This window comes from Saccostrea echinata, unplaced genomic scaffold (assembly GCF_033153115.1).
Source record: "Saccostrea echinata isolate AGI-Se365-2 ecotype Australia unplaced genomic scaffold, CSIRO_AGI_Sech_v1 ptg000028l, whole genome shotgun sequence".
In the NCBI taxonomy this organism is placed as follows: domain Eukaryota; kingdom Metazoa; phylum Mollusca; class Bivalvia; order Ostreida; family Ostreidae; genus Saccostrea; species Saccostrea echinata.
This window is the reverse complement of record NW_026889777.1, coordinates 4,894,714-4,919,280: the sequence shown is the minus strand read 5'-3', so window position 1 is coordinate 4,919,280 and position 24,567 is coordinate 4,894,714. Positions and strand designations below refer to the sequence as shown.

The 24,567-nt window shown below is 33.2% G+C and overlaps 1 protein-coding gene across 4 annotated transcripts in view; it reads right to left on the bottom strand.

The window, feature by feature from the left end:
- The window catches only part of LOC133194052 (ceramide synthase 5-like), a 48,058-nt gene that overhangs the window by 8,404 nt on the left and 15,087 nt on the right, over positions 1–24,567 (bottom strand). For 3 of the 4 annotated variants that reach the window (XM_061329981.1, XM_061329984.1, XM_061329982.1), the window contains exon 8: positions 20,677–20,783. In XM_061329981.1, coding sequence (XP_061185965.1) covers positions 20,677–20,783 — 107 coding nt within the window. Of the gene's footprint in view, positions 1–132; positions 287–20,676; positions 20,784–24,567 lie in introns of all 4 variants that reach the window. The other variant, XM_061329983.1, reaches the window with a different exon arrangement.

Genomic DNA, 24,567 nt, shown 5'->3' with positions numbered 1-24,567 from the left:
AATAAAAAGAAATAATGCTAATATTTATGCTTTTTTTTAAATTACGTCCTGTGTCAATTTAAAATCTTAGATGAGTGAGGTCAATAGCCGATTTCAAGGTCGACATGCGGATAACAAAATGCTTGGTTTTACCTTCGACGTCATTTGCAGCCAAACAATACGCCCAATCATATACGTCCAAACAAGGTGTAAAATTTGTAGACTTATCAGAAGGCCATTATAGACAAAGTAGGCGGGAGCCCAACCAACGACTGGATGGGCATAGAAAAGTGTGCTAAATACGATTCTGAAATAGGACATAAAATGTTCCGATTAGAACGGGGCACTGATTTAATTTTATCCTTTTTTTTTTTAATTTACATCATTCTGATTATAAAGTTTATCCAAAAACCTTGAACTTTGAAGGAAAAATTTAAATTTCACTTCACAGCAAAAATAGCAAATAAAAAATAAAGCATTTTTTTGCAGCTTACAATATATCCACATATTTTTATAAGTCCCATGGTTAAAGTCAAAAATCTCAAAATTACCTTCCTCATTTAACCAATTTATTTTTCTTCACACAAAACATTATATATATATATATATATATATATATATATATATATATATATATATATATATATATATATATATATATATATATATCACTTTGTGCCCAAATACCAAACTCAATTTTAACCAAATTTGACCAATAATTTCTATTGCATTTTTTACAACCATTACTGTAAATTCCCAGGTAATGTATCAAATTCAAAATCAGCCATGCCTTCAAGATCATCTGAATCATCCCTCCCACTATTTAAACTACTATAAGTGGATATATGAATCACAAGGTATGAAGGCTAAGCTTGAAATTTTTTTTCTGATGTTCCAATGTAGTATTTCTGTCCAAAACTATGAAACCAAGTTCTTTCTTTCACAATCCATTTTTAATTTATACCTACTACTTCTCAATCATAATGCCATGCCCTAAAAGGTCTTGGTGTTCTTGCTAAAACACCATCATGCAAAATTGAAAACAAAAGCTAAACTGGGGTATACAAAAATGGAGGATAATAAAGGCTTAAAACTAAAAATGAATTCAGACATTTGGCGCTAAAGCTTGAATTATTACGGAAGCAGTAAAATTCTAAACAAAAGTCAAATTAAAAAACGAGAGTATGAAAAGCGAAAAACAAGGCACACTGTCATGCTAACTACAAATGTTTTTGTACTACCCTACAACCACTCAAGTTTCTCTCATCTTCATTATTATATTCCTAAAGTTACATGTAGTATTGAAAATGTTTTTTCAATCATTAAGCTATTAACTGAGCTTTTTTCCCACTAAAAAAAATTTTCATGAAATATGACCTACTGGAATATGTTTGCTTATATGCAAAGTGACTTGAAGAGAATTTCTGCTGCTAAATTTTTTATTATGAATTATTTAGAATTCTTCAGTTTAAATACAGACATTGTTGTATATATATGCATCATTCTGCCTGAGAATTTAATTCATGCTAATATTCAAACTGGTATGTATCTTATGTGATTTACTATAGAGGCTTTCTTAAATGCAGAAATTTATAAACTAAACAATCGGACTGCACTCTTGCTTTGTGAATGCAAAATATAATAAATTCTGCCATTTAAAATTAAATTAAATGAGTGTGTGTATGAGAGAAAGAGAAGGAGTGAAAGAAAAAACACATACTTTTAATACCATGTTTATATATACACCAGAAAACAATTTCAGACTAACAACAGCACAATAAACAACAACAACAACAAAGAAAAAAAACACAAATAATTCAGTCATGTTTTGCTAACAGCCTAACACATATAAAAATTCTTTGGAAATTCATGTAGTTATGCTAAAATGTACATCACTGGAAATAGAGGATCTGAATACTTTCAGCAAGAATATACTGAATCTTCATACCTTACTAATTAATTAAAAATTAATTACCGGTACCTACACAAATTAACATACTGTGTCATATCAACAGCATCAACCTGCATATTAGCTCATGCGCATTATCAGATCAACAGCATATCACTTTTCCATCATTTTCCATCAAACTACTGTAACATATACATGTAATAAATGCTCAGGGCTTAAGGTATCCGATCCACAATAGCCTCAGATTCAATGAATCTGAATGCATAACAGATATATATTGGCTGAATACTCGGTATATGTAGACATAATCTTCATGTTTTAGTACAGGGATTTTTTTACCCCTTGATTCCAGGGGCCGGGGCCGTCAAGATTGGGAAAAATAGCGATATTTGGTTGAAATTGGGAAAAATATCTTCATACAAATAAATAGGGAAAAAAAAAAGTCAAATATTTAATCATTAAGGTCTTCCGTTTCAGACGGAAGACCTTATAGTGATTCTACTGTTTCTTTTTATTATTATTTTTTTTTTCCCCCTTTTCTTGTCGGAGCGTTTTCTCAGAGATGGCTGGACGGATTTTCTTGAAATTTTCAGGGATGATAGAGAATGAAAATACCCCTAGGCGTTTTTTTTTCATTTTTTCAAAATTCACTTCCGGTCGTCAGATATGTCCGATTTCCGTTTTTTTCAAAAATATTTTGTCCCAGTCATATCTCAGAAAAGGTAAGAGATTAAGACACCAAACCTATACGGTTAATAGATCTTGAGGAGTAGGCAAAACCATTTGGGTTAAGAGCGTCAGCCGTCACTTCCGGTCGTCACAGGAAGTGATCAAAGAAATCGAAATTTTCAACTTTTCTTTTTTGATTTTTTTCTTTCATTACATTGTTGCATCTTATTTGTAGATTCGAAATATGTTAGTCTTACCGGAACCAAAAACGTCAACTTCCGGCTATAAGTGAAAAACTGCATAATTTGAGTATTTTACTTTCCCATAAATATTTTTTATACATAATGTATTTGAACTGATTTTTGAATATGTTATCAAGACTGCAAATGTCTAGAGTAACGTCAAATATCTTTGTAAAATTCACTTCCGGTCGCGCGTTTAAATGTCCGCAAAATGAGAACTTGTCCGAGTGAGATCTCAGAAACGGTAAGAGATTTAGACACCAAACTGATAAGAGTATTAAACCTTGAGAAGTAGACAAAACAATTTGGCTTAAGAGCGTCAGTCGTCACTTCCGGTCGTCACAGGAAGTGATCAAAGAAATCGAAAATTTCAAATTTTCTCTTTTGAAATAAGACTTGCATCATATAATTGTATCTTTTTCACAGTTACGAGATGTCTTGGTTCCACCGGAAACAAAAAACGACAACTTTCGGTTTTAAGAGAAAAACTACATAATAGGGGTTTTGAATTTCCCCCAACATATCGCTTATAGATAGAGTTCTTTAAATGATTTTTATATATGTTATTGAGACTGCAGTTGTCTAGATTGACATGAAATATCTTAATAAAATTCACTTCCGGTCGCGTGTTTTCTTGTCCACAAAATGAAAAGTTATTTCAGCGAGATCTCGGAAACGGCATGAAAGTAAAACACCAAACTTGTAGGAGTAATAAAACTTGGTGAGAAGGCAAAACACATAGGGTTAAAAGCGTCAGCCGTCATTTCCGGTCATCACAGGAAGTGATCGAAGAAATCGAAAATTTCAACTTTTCTTTTTAAAATTAAAATTTTCATCACTTTATTGCTTCCCTTTCGCTGTTTTAAAATATGTTAAATTCCACCGGAAAAAAACTTTAAACTTCCGGTTTTAAAAGATAAACTACGTTATTTCGTGGTTTAGCTTTCTCATAAATATCACTTATAGATAAGTAATTGAAATGTTTTTTTTTTTTTTTTTTTTTTTTTTTTTTTTACATATGCTGTAGATACTGCAAAAGTCAAGAGAAAATTCAGAGATTTTTATTCAGTTCACTTCCGGTCGTGTGTTTTCTTGTCCTCAAAATTAGAATTTGTTCTCACAATTGTTCGGCAACAGTAAAAGACTGAACTCTAAAACTTTCAGGACTTATAGTCAGTCATCAGTTCATTTGCTTGGTGTAAAAATCGTGTGTCGTCATTACTTCCGGTCGTGAGAGGAAACGAAGCAAAAAAGTATATTTTAAGTTATTTGGTTTCTACATAAGTTTTAGGCTAATACCGACGTTGGAAAAGACATGTTCATGCAAACAGGAAGTCGTATAACGGAAGACCTTCTCATTACTAGTAATGAGTTTCTAGTATTCTTAATATTATTGTATAGACGAAATTTTGTATAGGACTTTGTCCGCTCCATTTCTTTAGAACAGCTTAACATATGAAAGTTAACTCTGTCAGATATCATAGATAATGACTTGTAGATGTCACCATGAACATTTTTTCCGTCGTCAATACTTCCGGTCGTCACAGAAAGTGGATTAAAAAATCGATTTTTTCAATTTCTTCGTCTTTCTAACTTCTTTTTTCAGTAATATTCATAGGGTACGTAAAGTCCCCTCTTTGAAGCTTTTACGTATTACCAGTTTCTTGATAGGATTAAGAAGGAATTTAATATCTTTAAATACCTTAGAAATTCCGTAAACGTAGGACCAACGTTTCTTAAACACTACGAAATATTGACTTTTTCCCGGTATATATAGTTTGCGGGGACTGCTCAGAGCTCATTCACGTAGGAGAAGGTGTAGAGGTAACACCTACCTGGTGATTGGGATAGGCCAAAAAAACCTTCCTGTTGCCATGGAAACGAGTTTATATTAAATAAAACTGGTTGTATATGATATATATCATGTGTGTGCATTTTATCTGCCCCATTGTCATCTTTACAGACCCCCCCCCCCTTCTCTTTTATTGTAATGAATGCAAATTTCGCTTTTATGTTTTGGATTCTAAATAAAATGACCTTGACCTTCATATCACAAGCAACTCTTCTTGAAGTTTTCAAAATGATAAGGCTTAATTCTTTGTACAAAATAAAGGGCATTTACATGTTTATGTTCAAGACCACCCCCCCCCCCCCCTCGAAGTAGCCAGGTGGAATAGGCAGATATAAAATATACAACTTATAAGGAACTTCTTAAGAGGTTCATTAATAAAATTCAGTTCCCCTGATGTGGTTTGATATTTTGCTACCATTCATTCTTCTTCTGTTTTATCTATAGAATTTATAATTATTTTATTTAGAATTAATTTATCTTTAGAAAGTAGTGATTGTCAGCTGCATTCATTAGCCGTCTTCTTGTATATCTATTACTTGCATATTAATAATTTCATTAAATAATATTTAAAAGTATTAAAACTTCATTTCTATTAAATTTTATTAATTTGTAAATCCTTGGATCCGCTCCTGCAGGTGCGCGAAAGCCTCATCACTACTGTAAACAAATTATTCATCACGCCGAAAATGTTCATGATTCCGCTAAACTAAGAAAGTTTACACATAGTTTATCATCTCATAAACAACCATCAGCCCTGTCCAACGCAGAAATGCTCGAATTGAAGGGGAAAATTCAGGAATTGTTTTGCGTCAGCCATGTTTTGACGTGAACCTTATACGGCATTCTGTTATATTCTTAATATTATTGTATAGACGAAATTTTGTATAGGACTTTGTCCGCTCCATTTCTTTAGAACAGCTTAACATATGAAAGTTAACTCTGTCAGATATCATAGATAATGACTTGTAGATGTCACCATGAACATTTTTTCCGTCGTCAATACTTCCGGTCGTCACAGAAAGTGGATTAAAAAATCGATTTTTTCAATTTCTTCGTCTTTCTAACTTCTTTTTTCAGTAATATTCATAGGGTACGTAAAGTCCCCTCTTTGAAGCTTTTACGTATTACCAGTTTCTTGATAGGATTAAGAAGGAATTTAATATCTTTAAATACCTTAGAAATTCCGTAAACGTAGGACCAACGTTTCTTAAACACTACGAAATATTGACTTTTTCCCGGTATATATAGTTTGCGGGGACTGCTCAGAGCTCATTCACGTAGGAGAAGGTGTAGAGGTAACACCTACCTGGTGATTGGGATAGGCCAAAAAAACCTTCCTGTTGCCATGGAAACGAGTTTATATTAAATAAAACTGGTTGTATATGATATATATCATGTGTGTGCATTTTATCTGCCCCATTGTCATCTTTACAGACCCCCCCCCCTTCTCTTTTATTGTAATGAATGCAAATTTCGCTTTTATGTTTTGGATTCTAAATAAAATGACCTTGACCTTCATATCACAAGCAACTCTTCTTGAAGTTTTCAAAATGATAAGGCTTAATTCTTTGTACAAAATAAAGGGCATTTACATGTTTATGTTCAAGACCACCCCCCCCCCCCTCGAAGTAGCCAGGTGGAATAGGCAGATATAAAATATACAACTTATAAGGAACTTCTTAAGAGGTTCATTAATAAAATTCAGTTCCCCTGATGTGGTTTGATATTTTGCTACCATTCATTCTTCTTCTGTTTTATCTATAGAATTTATAATTATTTTATTTAGAATTAATTTATCTTTAGAAAGTAGTGATTGTCAGCTGCATTCATTAGCCGTCTTCTTGTATATCTATTACTTGCATATTAATAATTTCATTAAATAATATTTAAAAGTATTAAAACTTCATTTCTATTAAATTTTATTAATTTGTAAATCCTTGGATCCGCTCCTGCAGGTGCGCGAAAGCCTCATCACTACTGTAAACAAATTATTCATCACGCCGAAAATGTTCATGATTCCGCTAAACTAAGAAAGTTTACACATAGTTTATCATCTCATAAACAACCATCAGCCCTGTCCAACGCAGAAATGCTCGAATTGAAGGGGAAAATTCAGGAATTGTTTTGCGTCAGCCATGTTTTGACGTGAACCTTATACGGCATTCTGTTATATTCTTAATATTATTGTATAGACGAAATTTTGTATAGGACTTTGTCCGCTCCATTTCTTTAGAACAGCTTAACATATGAAAGTTAACTCTGTCAGATATCATAGATAATGACTTGTAGATGTCACCATGAACATTTTTTCCGTCGTCAATACTTCCGGTCGTCACAGAAAGTGGATTAAAAAATCGATTTTTTCAATTTCTTCGTCTTTCTAACTTCTTTTTTCAGTAATATTCATAGGGTACGTAAAGTCCCCTCTTTGAAGCTTTTACGTATTACCAGTTTCTTGATAGGATTAAGAAGGAATTTAATATCTTTAAATACCTTAGAAATTCCGTAAACGTAGGACCAACGTTTCTTAAACACTACGAAATATTGACTTTTTCCCGGTATATATAGTTTGCGGGGACTGCTCAGAGCTCATTCACGTAGGAGAAGGTGTAGAGGTAACACCTACCTGGTGATTGGGATAGGCCAAAAAAACCTTCCTGTTGCCATGGAAACGAGTTTATATTAAATAAAACTGGTTGTATATGATATATATCATGTGTGTGCATTTTATCTGCCCCATTGTCATCTTTACAGACCCCCCCCCCCTTCTCTTTTATTGTAATGAATGCAAATTTCGCTTTTATGTTTTGGATTCTAAATAAAATGACCTTGACCTTCATATCACAAGCAACTCTTCTTGAAGTTTTCAAAATGATAAGGCTTAATTCTTTGTACAAAATAAAGGGCATTTACATGTTTATGTTCAAGACCACCCCCCCCCCCCCTCGAAGTAGCCAGGTGGAATAGGCAGATATAAAATATACAACTTATAAGGAACTTCTTAAGAGGTTCATTAATAAAATTCAGTTCCCCTGATGTGGTTTGATATTTTGCTACCATTCATTCTTCTTCTGTTTTATCTATAGAATTTATAATTATTTTATTTAGAATTAATTTATCTTTAGAAAGTAGTGATTGTCAGCTGCATTCATTAGCCGTCTTCTTGTATATCTATTACTTGCATATTAATAATTTCATTAAATAATATTTAAAAGTATTAAAACTTCATTTCTATTAAATTTTATTAATTTGTAAATCCTTGGATCCGCTCCTGCAGGTGCGCGAAAGCCTCATCACTACTGTAAACAAATTATTCATCACGCCGAAAATGTTCATGATTCCGCTAAACTAAGAAAGTTTACACATAGTTTATCATCTCATAAACAACCATCAGCCCTGTCCAACGCAGAAATGCTCGAATTGAAGGGGAAAATTCAGGAATTGTTTTGCGTCAGCCATGTTTTGACGTGAACCTTATACGGCATTCTGTTATATTCTTAATATTATTGTATAGACGAAATTTTGTATAGGACTTTGTCCGCTCCATTTCTTTAGAACAGCTTAACATATGAAAGTTAACTCTGTCAGATATCATAGATAATGACTTGTAGATGTCACCATGAACATTTTTTCCGTCGTCAATACTTCCGGTCGTCACAGAAAGTGGATTAAAAAATCGATTTTTTCAATTTCTTCGTCTTTCTAACTTCTTTTTTCAGTAATATTCATAGGGTACGTAAAGTCCCCTCTTTGAAGCTTTTACGTATTACCAGTTTCTTGATAGGATTAAGAAGGAATTTAATATCTTTAAATACCTTAGAAATTCCGTAAACGTAGGACCAACGTTTCTTAAACACTACGAAATATTGACTTTTTCCCGGTATATATAGTTTGCGGGGACTGCTCAGAGCTCATTCACGTAGGAGAAGGTGTAGAGGTAACACCTACCTGGTGATTGGGATAGGCCAAAAAAACCTTCCTGTTGCCATGGAAACGAGTTTATATTAAATAAAACTGGTTGTATATGATATATATCATGTGTGTGCATTTTATCTGCCCCATTGTCATCTTTACAGACCCCCCCCCCTTCTCTTTTATTGTAATGAATGCAAATTTCGCTTTTATGTTTTGGATTCTAAATAAAATGACCTTGACCTTCATATCACAAGCAACTCTTCTTGAAGTTTTCAAAATGATAAGGCTTAATTCTTTGTACAAAATAAAGGGCATTTACATGTTTATGTTCAAGACCACCCCCCCCCCCCCTCGAAGTAGCCAGGTGGAATAGGCAGATATAAAATATACAACTTATAAGGAACTTCTTAAGAGGTTCATTAATAAAATTCAGTTCCCCTGATGTGGTTTGATATTTTGCTACCATTCATTCTTCTTCTGTTTTATCTATAGAATTTATAATTATTTTATTTAGAATTAATTTATCTTTAGAAAGTAGTGATTGTCAGCTGCATTCATTAGCCGTCTTCTTGTATATCTATTACTTGCATATTAATAATTTCATTAAATAATATTTAAAAGTATTAAAACTTCATTTCTATTAAATTTTATTAATTTGTAAATCCTTGGATCCGCTCCTGCAGGTGCGCGAAAGCCTCATCACTACTGTAAACAAATTATTCATCACGCCGAAAATGTTCATGATTCCGCTAAACTAAGAAAGTTTACACATAGTTTATCATCTCATAAACAACCATCAGCCCTGTCCAACGCAGAAATGCTCGAATTGAAGGGGAAAATTCAGGAATTGTTTTGCGTCAGCCATGTTTTGACGTGAACCTTATACGGCATTCTGTTATATTCTTAATATTATTGTATAGACGAAATTTTGTATAGGACTTTGTCCGCTCCATTTCTTTAGAACAGCTTAACATATGAAAGTTAACTCTGTCAGATATCATAGATAATGACTTGTAGATGTCACCATGAACATTTTTTCCGTCGTCAATACTTCCGGTCGTCACAGAAAGTGGATTAAAAAATCGATTTTTTCAATTTCTTCGTCTTTCTAACTTCTTTTTTCAGTAATATTCATAGGGTACGTAAAGTCCCCTCTTTGAAGCTTTTACGTATTACCAGTTTCTTGATAGGATTAAGAAGGAATTTAATATCTTTAAATACCTTAGAAATTCCGTAAACGTAGGACCAACGTTTCTTAAACACTACGAAATATTGACTTTTTCCCGGTATATATAGTTTGCGGGGACTGCTCAGAGCTCATTCACGTAGGAGAAGGTGTAGAGGTAACACCTACCTGGTGATTGGGATAGGCCAAAAAAACCTTCCTGTTGCCATGGAAACGAGTTTATATTAAATAAAACTGGTTGTATATGATATATATCATGTGTGTGCATTTTATCTGCCCCATTGTCATCTTTACAGACCCCCCCCCCCTTCTCTTTTATTGTAATGAATGCAAATTTCGCTTTTATGTTTTGGATTCTAAATAAAATGACCTTGACCTTCATATCACAAGCAACTCTTCTTGAAGTTTTCAAAATGATAAGGCTTAATTCTTTGTACAAAATAAAGGGCATTTACATGTTTATGTTCAAGACCACCCCCCCCCCCCCCTCGAAGTAGCCAGGTGGAATAGGCAGATATAAAATATACAACTTATAAGGAACTTCTTAAGAGGTTCATTAATAAAATTCAGTTCCCCTGATGTGGTTTGATATTTTGCTACCATTCATTCTTCTTCTGTTTTATCTATAGAATTTATAATTATTTTATTTAGAATTAATTTATCTTTAGAAAGTAGTGATTGTCAGCTGCATTCATTAGCCGTCTTCTTGTATATCTATTACTTGCATATTAATAATTTCATTAAATAATATTTAAAAGTATTAAAACTTCATTTCTATTAAATTTTATTAATTTGTAAATCCTTGGATCCGCTCCTGCAGGTGCGCGAAAGCCTCATCACTACTGTAAACAAATTATTCATCACGCCGAAAATGTTCATGATTCCGCTAAACTAAGAAAGTTTACACATAGTTTATCATCTCATAAACAACCATCAGCCCTGTCCAACGCAGAAATGCTCGAATTGAAGGGGAAAATTCAGGAATTGTTTTGCGTCAGCCATGTTTTGACGTGAACCTTATACGGCATTCTGTTATTAAGGTCTTCCGTTTTCACGGAAGACCTTATAGTGATTCTACTGTTTCTTATTAAGGTCTTCCGTTTTCACGGAAGACCTTATAGTGATTCTACTGTTTCTTATTAAGGTCTTCCGTTTTCACGGAAGACCTTATAGTGATTCTACTGTTTCTTATTATTAAGGTCTTCCGTTTTCACGGAAGACCTTATAGTGATTCTACTGTTTCTTATTATTATTATTGTTATTCTTATTTTTCCTCCCATATTTTGTGCACGCGTTTTTTTCAAAAAGTATTCAGTGGTTTTCAGTGATTTTTTCAGGGATAATGGACATTATTATGATCTTTGTGCATTTGAGGAGAAAATTCAAAAAATCTCTTTCGGTTCCATGTAATGGCCAATTTTCTGATTTTGAATTGGATTTTTGTCTTTCTATCTCCTCTAGAACGGCTAAAGATATGAACTGGAGATATGTCAAAGATGATAGAGCATGACTTGTAGATGTTCTGACCAATTTTTTGTGCGTCGTCGATGCTTCCGGTCACCACCGGAAGCGAATTTCAAAAATGGATTTTTTCAACTTTTTTGTTTTTCAAAATTTTTCTTTGATATTATTATGGTTAATAGAAACACTTCAAAAAATACTTAATATATATTTTGTTTTAAAATTGATAAATTCAAACTCTAGATATTTGCATTTTAAAATTTGAAGCGGGTCAAAATGGCGGCCGTCTCCGTAAACTCCGACGAGCTGGTCCGAGTTTACGGAGACAGCCGAACGTCTTGTTGAATGAAACTAGCATAAGGATCAATGAAATGTACAGGAATTATTGGATCTGGCAGATTTTGGAAATGGATAATCTGTCTTTGAAAACATAAATACTCTGACCTCCAAATGCAATAAAATTAGTAATTTGTACGGTACACACAATAATATATATGATGATGGAGACCATTCAATAGATCAATCATTTTAAAGAAAAGCGGGAAGATTTGCTCGTGACGTTTGGCGCGAAATAATGTATTGTAACACCCCTCCCTTTTCATAGTAGACAAATGGTCCGATACAGAAGAGCAGAAAAAGATAACATGGACATGAAATACATGTATATGGAATTGCATGGAATAAAAAGTTGAATATATATGTATAAGAATAAAAGAAGTAAACAGTATCATCAGTTCATCAGTAATAGATTATTTCTTCTGCTAACAGTTATTGTTTAATTAAACTCAATTAACGAATTCCGATGTTAATCTGCTTGCACAAAATTTGGCTAACTAGTTCGCATTCTATAATTCCGCCGTATATAAAAAAAAGAGCTTTTATCCTCCTTGACGCTTGTTACTTCAAGCATTGATTCAAAGTAAAAATCGATGATGGATGGTAAAATTGCGCTGGTGTAGTGGTTTCCATATTGAATTTTGAAGCAAGCGATCTGGGTTTATTCCCAATTATGTCTGAATTTTCTTTCTCATTTCTTAGTTTTAATTTACGTTTTCATCTTTATAAATGACATTGAGCGTTTTTTTTCTTTGCGAACTCTGCGCTATTCTCATTTTTTAACAGAAATCTTTAATATCCTTGCATTTTGAAAGACCCATGTAATATTTTAGGCGTCTTTACTACAAGCATATATAAATATAATTTTACATGCAAAGAATATCACATTGTCAGTTGTCTGAGAAAGATCTCGAACACAGTAAGAGATTAAGACACCAAACTTATATGAGCAACAGACCTTAAGATTTAGACAAAACCATTTGAGTTCAGAGCGTCAGCCGTCTCTTCCGGTCGTCACAGGAAGTGATCAAAGAAATCGAAAATTTCAACTTTTCTTTTTTTAATTAAAAATTGCATCACTTTATTGCATCTTTTTCGCAGATTCGAAAGATGTTGGTCCCACTGGAAACAAAAACGACAACTTCCGGTTATAAGAGAAAAACTAAATAAATTGAATATTTTACTTTCCCATAAATATTCTTTATAGATTAAGTATTTGGAATGAATTTTAGATATGTTATTCAGAGTGCAAATGTCTAGGGTAACCTTAAATAGCGTTCAAAAATTCACTTCCGGTCCTCGGTAATTTCTCGGTATATATATCCATCATCGATTTTTACTTTGTATCAATGCTTGAAGTAACAAGTACAAAAAACAAACTTTTATCCTCCTTGAAACTTTATAGAAATAATGATCAGTAATTGTAGTTGTGCGATTCGCATAGAAAATTTTCAAATTGTCCATTGTTGTCATGGAAACAGAGGAAAAGTGAAAATTCTTTAACTTCGATTTTCTCAGTAACTGCTCAAGCAATCACTTTGAAACTCTAATGGATGATTCCTTGCATTGTGTCAAAGTGATTTCTATTTTTTAAAAAAACTGGAATTGGCCGCACACAGTTACCATAGAAACAAAACAGATAAAAAGTTATTATGCTCACACATGTTCTCAGAGGTGGCTTGGACGATTTTGATGAAACTTTACAGAAATTATAATTAGAAACTCTAGGTGTGCAGTCAACATTCAAATTTTTCTAAATTCCTATCGTTGCCATGGAAACGGACGAAAAGTGAAAATTCTTTCATTTCTATTTTTCTCAGTAACTACGCAAGCAATCTTTTGGAGACTTTAAAGGATTATTCCTTCTACTGAATCATATTTAGCAGGTCCATCACTTCAGCCACCGGAACGAAGTCGTATTTTGGTTCACCTTAGATTTGTACTCGAGCGTTTTCGTAGATGGCTTTCAAAATCTTCATGAAACTTTACAGAGATAAAAATCACCAACCCTAGTTGTGCATGAGATATTTTATTTTGTCAAATTTTGTCGCTGACGCCAGATAAGGAACAGGGGCCCGTTTTACAAAAGAACTTACGACTAAGACCAAAATTTAATTCTGCTTGTAACTTTTTAAATTTACATTGTATCAAAATGATTTTAATCTTTTTAAAAGGAATATAGTAAGATATTTTTATGCTAGCAATTTTAAAGAGAATCATCAATTTTACAATCAACTTAAGTTTTTGATCTTAGTCGTAAGTTCTTTTGTAAAACGGGCCCCAGATGATTTAAGAAAGGTCGCGGTCTCGTGACCATTGTATGCTATAAGAAGTTTCTTTTAATCAAGGTACTGAAAGGACTGAAAGAGTTGATGGTTGTCCAAGCTTAGCTAATGGGTATTGCTTTAGTGATGAAAAAATGAAATGTCTATTTAGAAACAGAAATTCAAATTTCCATTTGATATTTTTTTTATGTCAATTTCATGATATGATGCAATGTATTTTTTAAATCCAATTACCAGATAATACTTTATGAAATTATAAGAAAACGATATTTCTTTCTTTTTACAATATAATTATACAAGTTATACATTTATTGAGCATTGCTACCTTATTTTAAGAAATATAAAATTTACATTTTGTAAATCAAGTTTCCTACTATATGAGTTATATTCCGCTGCCGTGATGCTTTTTCTGTTGCGTGTGTGTAAAACATCTTATCTACGATTACTTCATCTTAGTATAAAACACTCGTATTAATTATTTTCGGTATCACTAGTGACTACAAACTAGCGATATTATTTCTTCAATACAATCCAATTCTCCGGATGTGTTAGTGTTAGTTACATGTATGTTCTGTCCTCAAAATAAGAAAATATCTGAGCGAGATCTCAGAAACGGTAAGAGATTAAGACACCAGACTTTTATGAGTGATAGACCTTGAAGAGTAAGCAGAACCATTTGGGTTAAACTGTCAGCCGTCACTTCCGGTCGTCACAGGAAGTGATCAAAGAAATAAAAAATTTCAACTTTTTACTTTTCAACTTTCATCACTTTATTGCATCTCTTTCGCTGTTTTGAAATATGTTAGACTCCACCGGAAACAAAAACGTCAACTTCCGGTTTTAGAAGATAAAATACGTTATTTCGATATTTAACTTTCTCATAAATATCGCTTATAGAAAAAGTATTGAAATGTTTTATACATGTTGTAGATACTGCAAATGTCTCGAGACATGTCAGATATTTTTTTTAATAAAATTTACTTCCGGTTGTGTGTTTCCCTGTCCTCAAAATTAGAATTTGTTCTCACAACTGCTCGGCAACAATAAACAACTGAATTCTGAAACTTTCAGGACTGATAGTCCGTCTTCAGTTTATTTGCATCGTATGAAAATCGTGTGTCCCGTTACTTCCGGTCGTGACAGGAAGTGATGCAAAAAAGTGAATGGTTAATAGTTAGCACGTTGGATTTTCACGCTGAAGACCAGGGTTAAATCTCCAGAGTGTCTGAATTTCTTTTATCACTTTTCAGCTTCAATTTTCGTTTTTATTTTCAGAATGGGACGGAAGACCTCTCATTGCTCGCAATGAGTTTCTAGTTCTTCTTATTTTTTATAGTATGAAGCTTAAACCAGCTTTAGTGATATGAAATAATAGCGGCTGTTGAAGTTCAGAAGCTAAAAAATGGCAAAGCCGCAGGGTATGATAACATTGTAAATGAACATATTTATACGTTGTCATCTTTTTTTACCTTTATGTAAGAAGTTCTTTAAAATAACATTTGATAGTGGGTTTGTTCCAAATGAGTGGTTAATCGGTATTGTTTGACCAATTTATAAGAATAAGAGCGATTCAACCCAGCCTGAAAATTACCGTCCTAGGCAAACTGGAGAGACTGACACGATGAACGTTTATTTTTTAGACAAGTTGCTGTCCTTTAAAAAAAAGGACTGCAATACGTGGACCATATGCATGTGTTTCGAAACGAAATTCAAAGAAAATTTCTAGATTTAGTGAGTTTACAAAGGTGTAATTAAGTTTAATCTTTTTTTTTTCTAATTTTCATCGTTATTTAAGTCTGTTTAATTAGGCTGTAATGATAAGAAAAATCATGACCTTGAAATGATGTGAATATGAAATGTTGATGTAGGTATCTATCACAATTGTAATTTAAATTAAATTTTAATTAAAATTAATAACAGAATTAAAAGAGGCTTAAGCGTGCAGGTATCGTAATCTCTATTGGCGTATCCAGGGAGGGGGGGGGGGGGTCGGGTGTTGGAACTTCCTTTATTTTTGCAGAAAGAGGAAGAGAGAGAGAATGTTTATTCTGTAATACATATTTTTTTTACATCTAGTATTTTCAATAAAATATGAAGTACTTCAATCCCTGCCCTTTCTGCTCTCTAGATAGAGTTTTGCTTATTGCTTCCTCCGTGTACCTTCACAATACCGTTCCCGGGCCTCTACCACCCACATGTAACTTGAAATATTTCAATATCATCGGAAAATTCCAGCGAACGAACGTACGGCTATGCCATTTTTGGACCATCTTCTAAAGTAACTAACTTTAAGAAGTATGCATAAAAAGTCATGAAAGGGAGTATCCGTAAGAGAATATTATCCTTTACAAAAATTTTGATATTTCTTATAAAAAATTTGTACATGACAATTAATTGTCATGTACAAATTTTGCCTAAGAAATATCAAAATTTTTGTAAAGGACAATATTTATCTCCTTATACTATAGGGATACTTTAATCATTGAAGAGAAAGGTTCAAAATGTCCCGTAGTATGTGGGGGAAGGGGGCTCACTTTTTCTTTAAAAAATCTTTTGTTAGAATTTGAATATATAAGTTTTAATTTGCATTGGAAGCTCCCCCGCACTTTTTGTTGCAGAAAGGTTCAAAATACAGAAAATCAAACATTTAAAAGAAATCAAAATGTACCCGAAAAGTTAGACGAAGTCCCCCCCCCCCCCTTTAAATAGGATTTTAGAGGGTGGTGCACAGGTTGTTAATTTATTTATTTATTTCTGCTTGTCAACTCTTTTTGGAGGTTGCACCCTTTGAAAACCGTTGCTATGGGCTTGAATGTAAGTGCCTGTGGTGTGACTTAGCCCCCCCCCCCCCCCTTTACTAAAGGGTCTCGAGTTATCTTAAACAATGCTAAGTTATCGATTAACTCGATCAATTTAAAAACACAAAAAAAGAGATTAATTTTGTGTGTGTGTTTTTTTTGTCTGTCTCATTTAAATAACGGAATGGTTAATATACAACACCTGCAATCGTAACTTCTCGGCAGAAGGTCTGAGAATCTTATCGCACGTGTGTAGACCTAAGCTATTTGGTCTTGCAAGCACAGGTGTGTGTATTGTTTGCTAGTGACGCTTAGACTGGTGACGGTATTTGCTACAAACATGAAGAACTATACACCAGTTTCATAACATGTACAGTTTTTTTCTAGTGAAAATTGGAGTAAATTAAAAGTCGAATATTTTGGATACGGGGTAACCCATATCTATTCTTGTTACAACGACCGTCAATGCATCCATGGGCGAGTTCATTGGTTACTCTGAAAGGTGGCATAGGTTTACCTTTCGTTAACATTTTCTACAATGATCTACTTACTTTGAGTGATTGTACTTTCATAGCAAAGTTGTTAAATTTTATTCCCGATTGGCCTATAAGTTTTGTCATTTAACTGAGAAAAAAAAATCGGGCTATTTCGATACCTGTAATGCTTAACGGCTGGGACTTGACATCTGTACTAGATTTATACGGAAGTATCCTATCATTGGAAAGATAGATGGTACACGTGTAGAATTTTTTTTTGGATGTTTCTCCCTCTCCCCCACATGGAAAAACATTGCTACAGGCCTTTATCAAGCTATATTTGGATTGCTGTCTATCAAATTATTTTGCAAACCTTGATGCACAAAACTAATGCCGGTAAACATGGCAAAGACTATCTTTTAAAACCTAGTGTTTTAATTCAACATGTTCAAGCTGTTAAGCTATCTCTATAAGTTCTTCCTACTTATTTAAAATGCTTGTACCATAGAATTTAGTTTGTATATAAGGATATATGTGTTAAAGATAAATTCAGATCTTGTTCAAGCTGTTAAGCTATCTCTATAAGTTCTTCCTACTTATTTAAAATGCTTGTACCATAGAATTTAGTTTGTATATAAGGATATATGTGTTAAAGAGAAATTCAGATCTTGGTTACGCCAAAGAATACATAAAAACGATGTGCAGATTTTAGAGCGAGGTTTGCCAATGATTGGCATATTCTAATTCGAAGAGGGCGAATTGTTTACAGGCAAGTTGTCTTAGAGGCGAACTCTCTAGCATCCTCGCGCATGCGTAGCCTGACGTAAGCCCATGGCATCCGGTTTAACTCCGCTAATATATTTTCTGCGTGGACCTCAAGGTCCACGCAATAATGATCCCGACTTTAATTTTTAAACATCGATCCCGCTTTAAAAAGTACGCATGCAAACATCCATAGTATTCCGAATAACTTCTCGGAAGTCCTCGGATGGCTCGTAGATCGCACATAGAGAACATAAACACCTTTTTGTCATTTTTTATTTAATAATTTACAACTTAATACTTTTTTTTCATATTGGGAATTTTTAGGTATGATTTTGGGAAAAACATGCACTTTTCAGCATTGGGAATGGGGCCGAATTTCGGCCCCAGAGAGACCCTAAAAAAATCCCTGTAGTATCAATATGTAAGAGCGAAATGTGTCCTAATTTTTTACCTTTGTCCTGTCCTTGAAGAGTTATCCCCCTTTGCTTTTAATCAATAAAAATCAATTCTAAAATAATCTATCTGGCAAAAAATTAGTTTTCTATTTTCTATTAGTTTTCTATTCCTAATAATTAAATACATCTTTCCACCAAAGCATTTTTTTGATATTCTTAGTATTTAAATTTTTATTTTCAAAAATTTGCTTGTCCCCATAGACCTCAATGCATTCTTCATTAATTAATTACTGCTTTGGTAATTATATTTTTGAAAATTTCTCCTGGTAAATCCTTTTCTACTCTAAAATGCTTTGAATTAATTTCCGAGTATTTAATACGGGATGGATATTTAAGGTTAGAAAATTATGTCCTTTTATGGATCGGATACCTTAATTGACCCTTTTTGGTACATGGTCTTGTGTAACCCTTTCAAATTGGAATTTAAAATTGAAGAATTGGCAAAAAAAGAAATATTGAGTAAATTAAGATTGAGATTGTAGGCCTATTCCCTACTCACATCTTTGTGACTAGCATAATCTTAAAAATTCAGATTTCTATAAGTTCTGAAAAATTCAAAAATTCAATCTGATTGTCATTTGGGATTTTTTACCTGAATTTTGGGGGGGGGGGGAGTCAATTTTTACGGTAATTTGGATCCCCATACAAGGTACTATATTAATCCCTGTGTGTATACATGGTATACGTAATGGAGGATGCCAAATGTATGGTAGGTCAACCCTTAACCCTGTATAAGTCTATTCTGACATGGCAAACAATTATATACATGTAATTATAACTAATTAACTTAATCATCCAAGAAAAAATCAACAAATTAACAGCCGTCTTGCTTTTCCACTACTTTATTTTTACAACCCGTCTGCTTTTCCGCTACAACTTCATACTGCTTTTCCGCGACTGTTTTTACTATGTCTCATGCGTTATTTCCTTTTTTTGATACCTCCGCAATATTTAAATAGTCAAAGTTAACGCTTAGCATCAAACGGTTACCAAGATTTATCTGTATTTCCCCCAGATTTCTATATTCAGTACTGAGTACTAACTCACAGTGATAAAAATTGAATGAATTTCGCATTTTACACTGGTTGGTGATGGGCTTAAGATGTTATGGAAATTGTTCAAACAGAAACCAATTGTATAAGGAGCTCACACCAAAACATGAAAGCATGCTTACATGTATTTGGATGTTTTAAATATTTAGTCCAGTGTTTTTTATTTTAATCTTTGTTTTATCTAGTGCTAATGGTTTTAAATCAATGTTCTTATCCAGTATTTTACAAGACTTATCCTGCTTAAAATCAATGTTAAAATAAGTCGCAGAAATGCAAAAAATATAATCGCGGACAGGCAGTTTTACTTGTTGCAGAAAAGCAGTGTCTAATCATGGAAAAGTGAAACTGGGAAATTAACCAACACAATAATGATGAGAAATCAAGTTCTCATGAAATTTTCAGGGGCTGTGCAATTTTCTTTATAAAGGGAGAGAGGGAAGATGGAAGAACTTTTTTTTTTCTAGATCCATCACGATATATTAGGATATTAACATATAATGATGGTCATATTTATTAATAAGCAATATTCTTATGTCAACTTTATATAGTTTGTTAAAATAAAATCAGCTAGTATCAGCATATCATGGCACTCACATTTAGTCCGATAAAATTGATTTATGATCAATTTTGGGAAATGCTTCATTGTTAAACAAGCACAAAAGGGTATATTAATTACTAAATGCACCAGATTAGAATATTTTCACAATAGTTTGCAGCGAAATGTTAAATTCAAATTCAAGTCTCAAGGAAACTTGAATAACATTTAGCTATGGGGATGACCTACCTTGTTAAAAAAGTAAGTAGAAAATTCCATTACCAGGAATACAGAAAACAAAAACAAAAGTGACAGTGTGCCTTCAAAAGGGTATAGATATATTCAGATTTGAAAAAGATCGAGTTCTAAAGAATTTACAATTCAATTTTTTTATAAGTTGCCAAAAAATATAATTTTGAGAGAAGAAAAGAAATTTTGCTAACGTCAGAATTGTAGAATTCTTTACATGTAAAATGCATTCTGTGTGAATGAAATGAAGTGATCTGATATTCAGAGAAAAATGTGTTATGTATTCAAAGTCAGTTTGTGTAATGTTCATATATACATTATATATGATGATGATGCAAGACAGTATTTTTCTATAATCTTCTCACAATAAAAATTGTTTATTACTTCATTTCAGAAAAAAGTTTTACTTCTTTTTTTAAATTCATTAAAAAAAAAAAAAGAACCGAGAACTGATTATATTACGTTCTGTTACACTGACAAAAGATTGTACTTAAGATGAGATTTGTACATACTTGGTGGGATAGAGAACTAGTCTAGTGATGAACCAAACAACTCCAAATACAGCAAAGAGTACATCACATAGTCTCTGGGCTTTGATATATTTCGCCATTTTGGCAGCCTGAAAAAAAAAATCAAGGCATTATAAAATATTTTTAACCTATTGTTTTGTCTACAAAATTAAAATTTACTAAATATATGTATAACTTGTACATGTATATCCACTTAGATGATTATATAGTCTATTTATAGTCCCTATACAAGTATTAGCTTTCCTAAAAAGCTTGTCTGACTTGAGCAAATTTATTTTTACATGAAGAATCAAGAAAAGTTAAATCCAGTGTAATCAACATGACTCTGAGTCATGAAATGAATTCTTTTGCTAAGAAACAAAAAAAAAGTTCAATTCAGCAGATTCAGAATTTTTCCTTGAAAGTGTCCACCCTGAACCGAAAATTTCTGAAGTTTCTTCCAACAGGCCTGTTCATGGATACAAAGATATAACCAGTGCTTTTAAATCTAAACATCAATCTGTGAACAATTTTGATAATTAAGAAATGTTTTATTAAAAAAAAAAATAAACGTGTTAATATGTTGACGGTGCGACCGTTGGGGTGAGCGCATTGTTCACTTCGTTTTAAGATCCGCCTCTTCAAACCGCACGAGGCATTTGGAACGTCTAGACTGTGACGTTACATGACGTTGTACGTTAAGCTGCATTTCCATAAAGGAAGTTTGAAAAGTTCAAAAGTTTTAACAAAGAACATTTAATCTACTATCTGTATGCATACTCATTACATTAAGGTGAGTTTATTTTTTGTGAATTTTTAGTTGTTGTTACCGTGCGAACGAAGTTTGCAGCGAGAACAACAAGCGATGCATTGTGGGTCCAGAATTACTGTGGAAAAAAATTGGACGAAAAAAATTCTGTTGAATGAATGTGCAGTAGTCCGAATTTTCTCTTCGCCCAGGCATTGTTGTTAGAGCTCGCAGTGACGAGCGGCGCTTCCGCTCGCTGCGCTCTCTATAAATGAATTAACATTTTTGCATTTAAGCAAAAGAACATTCAACACATGTCTTTCACTTTTATATTTTTTTTAACTATGAAGAAATCAAACGTCTGCAAGTTTTCAATATGTGTAGATTTATAAAAACTCTGAAGGTAGAGAGACTTAGTATGCATTGAATATTTATAAACATTCATTAGTTAATCTGATACAGATAATCGACAAATGTTGACCTGACCAGCTTCATTCCTTTGTTTTGCTGGACATGAATGATGCATTCGAGAATGGCCAAATGTTATATAATCTGTAATGTATAATGTGATAATAATGACACCAGCTATAATGCTCTGGCTTGTTTGGGTAGTTAGCATGTTTTCTTTACTCGTCATGCTCTCAAAATTGATAGTGAAGATAGTATGAAGTTTCCAAGATCAAGTTATCACAAGAATTCTATTGAACGACTTGACCAACAAACCTTGGCTAAATCTAATACTGTCTGACGCCATGACGTCAGACAATAATCTATACAAACGCAAACAGTTCATAACACTACATATTCACTGGTTTTGAAGCCGTATTCACCGGAGGGTTGGTGCGCGTGCGGCAGCATTGTGACATCACAATCAACACCTCAAACAACGTTGTAAACACATGGTTGCAACAGCCGGAGCCAGCTGTATATCTGAGCAGGAAAAACATTAGCCAAGCCTATCACAAGATTATTTTCTAAACATTTCGATGTTTTACAGACAGCAAAAGGAAAACACGGAAGCTATAACTTGTAATCTGGACATTTATTTTATTTTTCTACGACAGAAGTTCGTAAATGAAAGTGGTATCATCATGCAGCCTTCAATGTATTATTTATTTAAATCCGAACTATATAATAAAACAATTATGGACTCTTTCGGTGGTGAATATGGTTTGTTATTCACGAGAAAAATATCAATATTGACTGAGGCAAAGCCTCCGTCAATACTGATATTTTTCTGGTGAATAACAAACCATATTCACCACCGAAAGAGTCCATAATTGTATAATATTTCATACATATTTAATTTTATTAGCTAAGTTTGAAATCCTCTCTTTATGAATCTAATGAGGAATTTCTCATATTTCGTACACTGGTAGCCCCCCCCCCCTTCCCCCCACACAAAGTCAACTATCAAGGGTCAAACTGGACATAAGAATATACTTGACTGCACAATATCTTGAGATCCCTTTGCTTGACAGACATGAAACCTGATACACTGGTTTCCTAAAGGAGTAGATGACCACTGTAGATTTTGAAGTCACAAGGTCAAACGTGAAGGGTCAATTAGTCTAGACATAAGAAGATATTGTCTGTTCAGTATCTTGAGAACCCTTTGCTTGTCAGACATCAAACTTGGTACATTGGTTCCCCTTAAGATGACCCCTATTGATTTTGAGGTCACAAGATCAAGGTCAAGGGGTCAAACTGGACTTATGAACATATTGACTGCTCAATATTTTGTGAACCCTTTGCTTGACAGACTTCAAACTTGGTATACTTCTACATGTGTACTCCTTAAGGAATAGATAACCCCTATTCCTTATGAGGTAAAAACGCTATAGGTCAACTGGACATAGTAAGATATTTTCAGCTCAGCATCTTGAGATCCATTTGCTTTACAGACATCAATTTTGGTACGGTGATACCCTCTAAGAAGTAAATTAAATGTACCCTTAATGATAAATGAAGTCTATTTAATAAGGATTAAATTAAGTATTATGTTGCTCCTGACTAGCAGATGACCAATTTCTTTCACTATCATTCCAGCCATTCTTAATTTCAAGTTGTTACTTTTTTTTTAGCCACATAAGGGGGTATTTGTTTCTCAAACATTTCTTGTTTTAATTTAATGCCTAAGTTCTGCTCAAGAGATCACCTTCCAGTTTTTTTTTTTATTTCTTCATTAAAAAATAAAAAAGTAATTGTAATGTCTTTTTTTTTCAGTATTAGCCCAACATACTTATTGTACCATAATAAATGATTTCACATACAGAATTTAGGATACAACTGCTTAGCCAATAGGGTATTCTCTGAATATACATTTCTTAGTATTCATAAAAATAACTTCCCTATAGATAATATCTGATATACTTTAATAATAACTTCCTTAGACATTTATATATATATATATATATATATATATATATATATATATATATATACAGCGCTATGACAAAAGTATTCGCGATTTTTCAAAATGGCAGACATAAACATGACGCGCTTCGTAAAAATAAATAATAAATTGTGAAACAATTAACAGACTTACCTTTATTAATACTTGGTGAGATGGCCCTTAGACTTGATTACAGCTAATAGTTGACAAGGAATGGATTCGTACAGAGATTTGATATAGTTTTCATCGAAGGAATTCCAGATGTGTAAAATCGTATCGAACAATTCTTCAGGGGTCTTAATATTTGGAGCTCGATTTTGCAGATTTCTTTTGATTTTTAGTCATAAATTCTCTATAATATTAATGTCCGGTGATTGTCCTGGCCATACAATTGTAGGAATATTATTTTGTTGTTTGTAATCTTGAGTAATCCGAGCTCTATGGATGGGGGCATTGTCGTCTTGAAAACGATAGGTTTTGTTGAGGAAATGTCGAACAATGACAGGCCAAAGTTGATCTTCTAAAATGGATATGTATTTGACTGCATTAATATTTCCACTAATCATGCAAAGTGTACCTACCCCGTGGTAGGTGATGCATCCCCACACCATAACCGAAAGCCTTCTCTGCCGAGGGGGGCACATGCACTGCGGCAAGTAGGACTCTTTAGATGTTCTCCACACATACACTCTATGATTTTCTCCTAAAACTATCTGACTTTCATCGGAAAATATGATAGTGTTCCAATAAT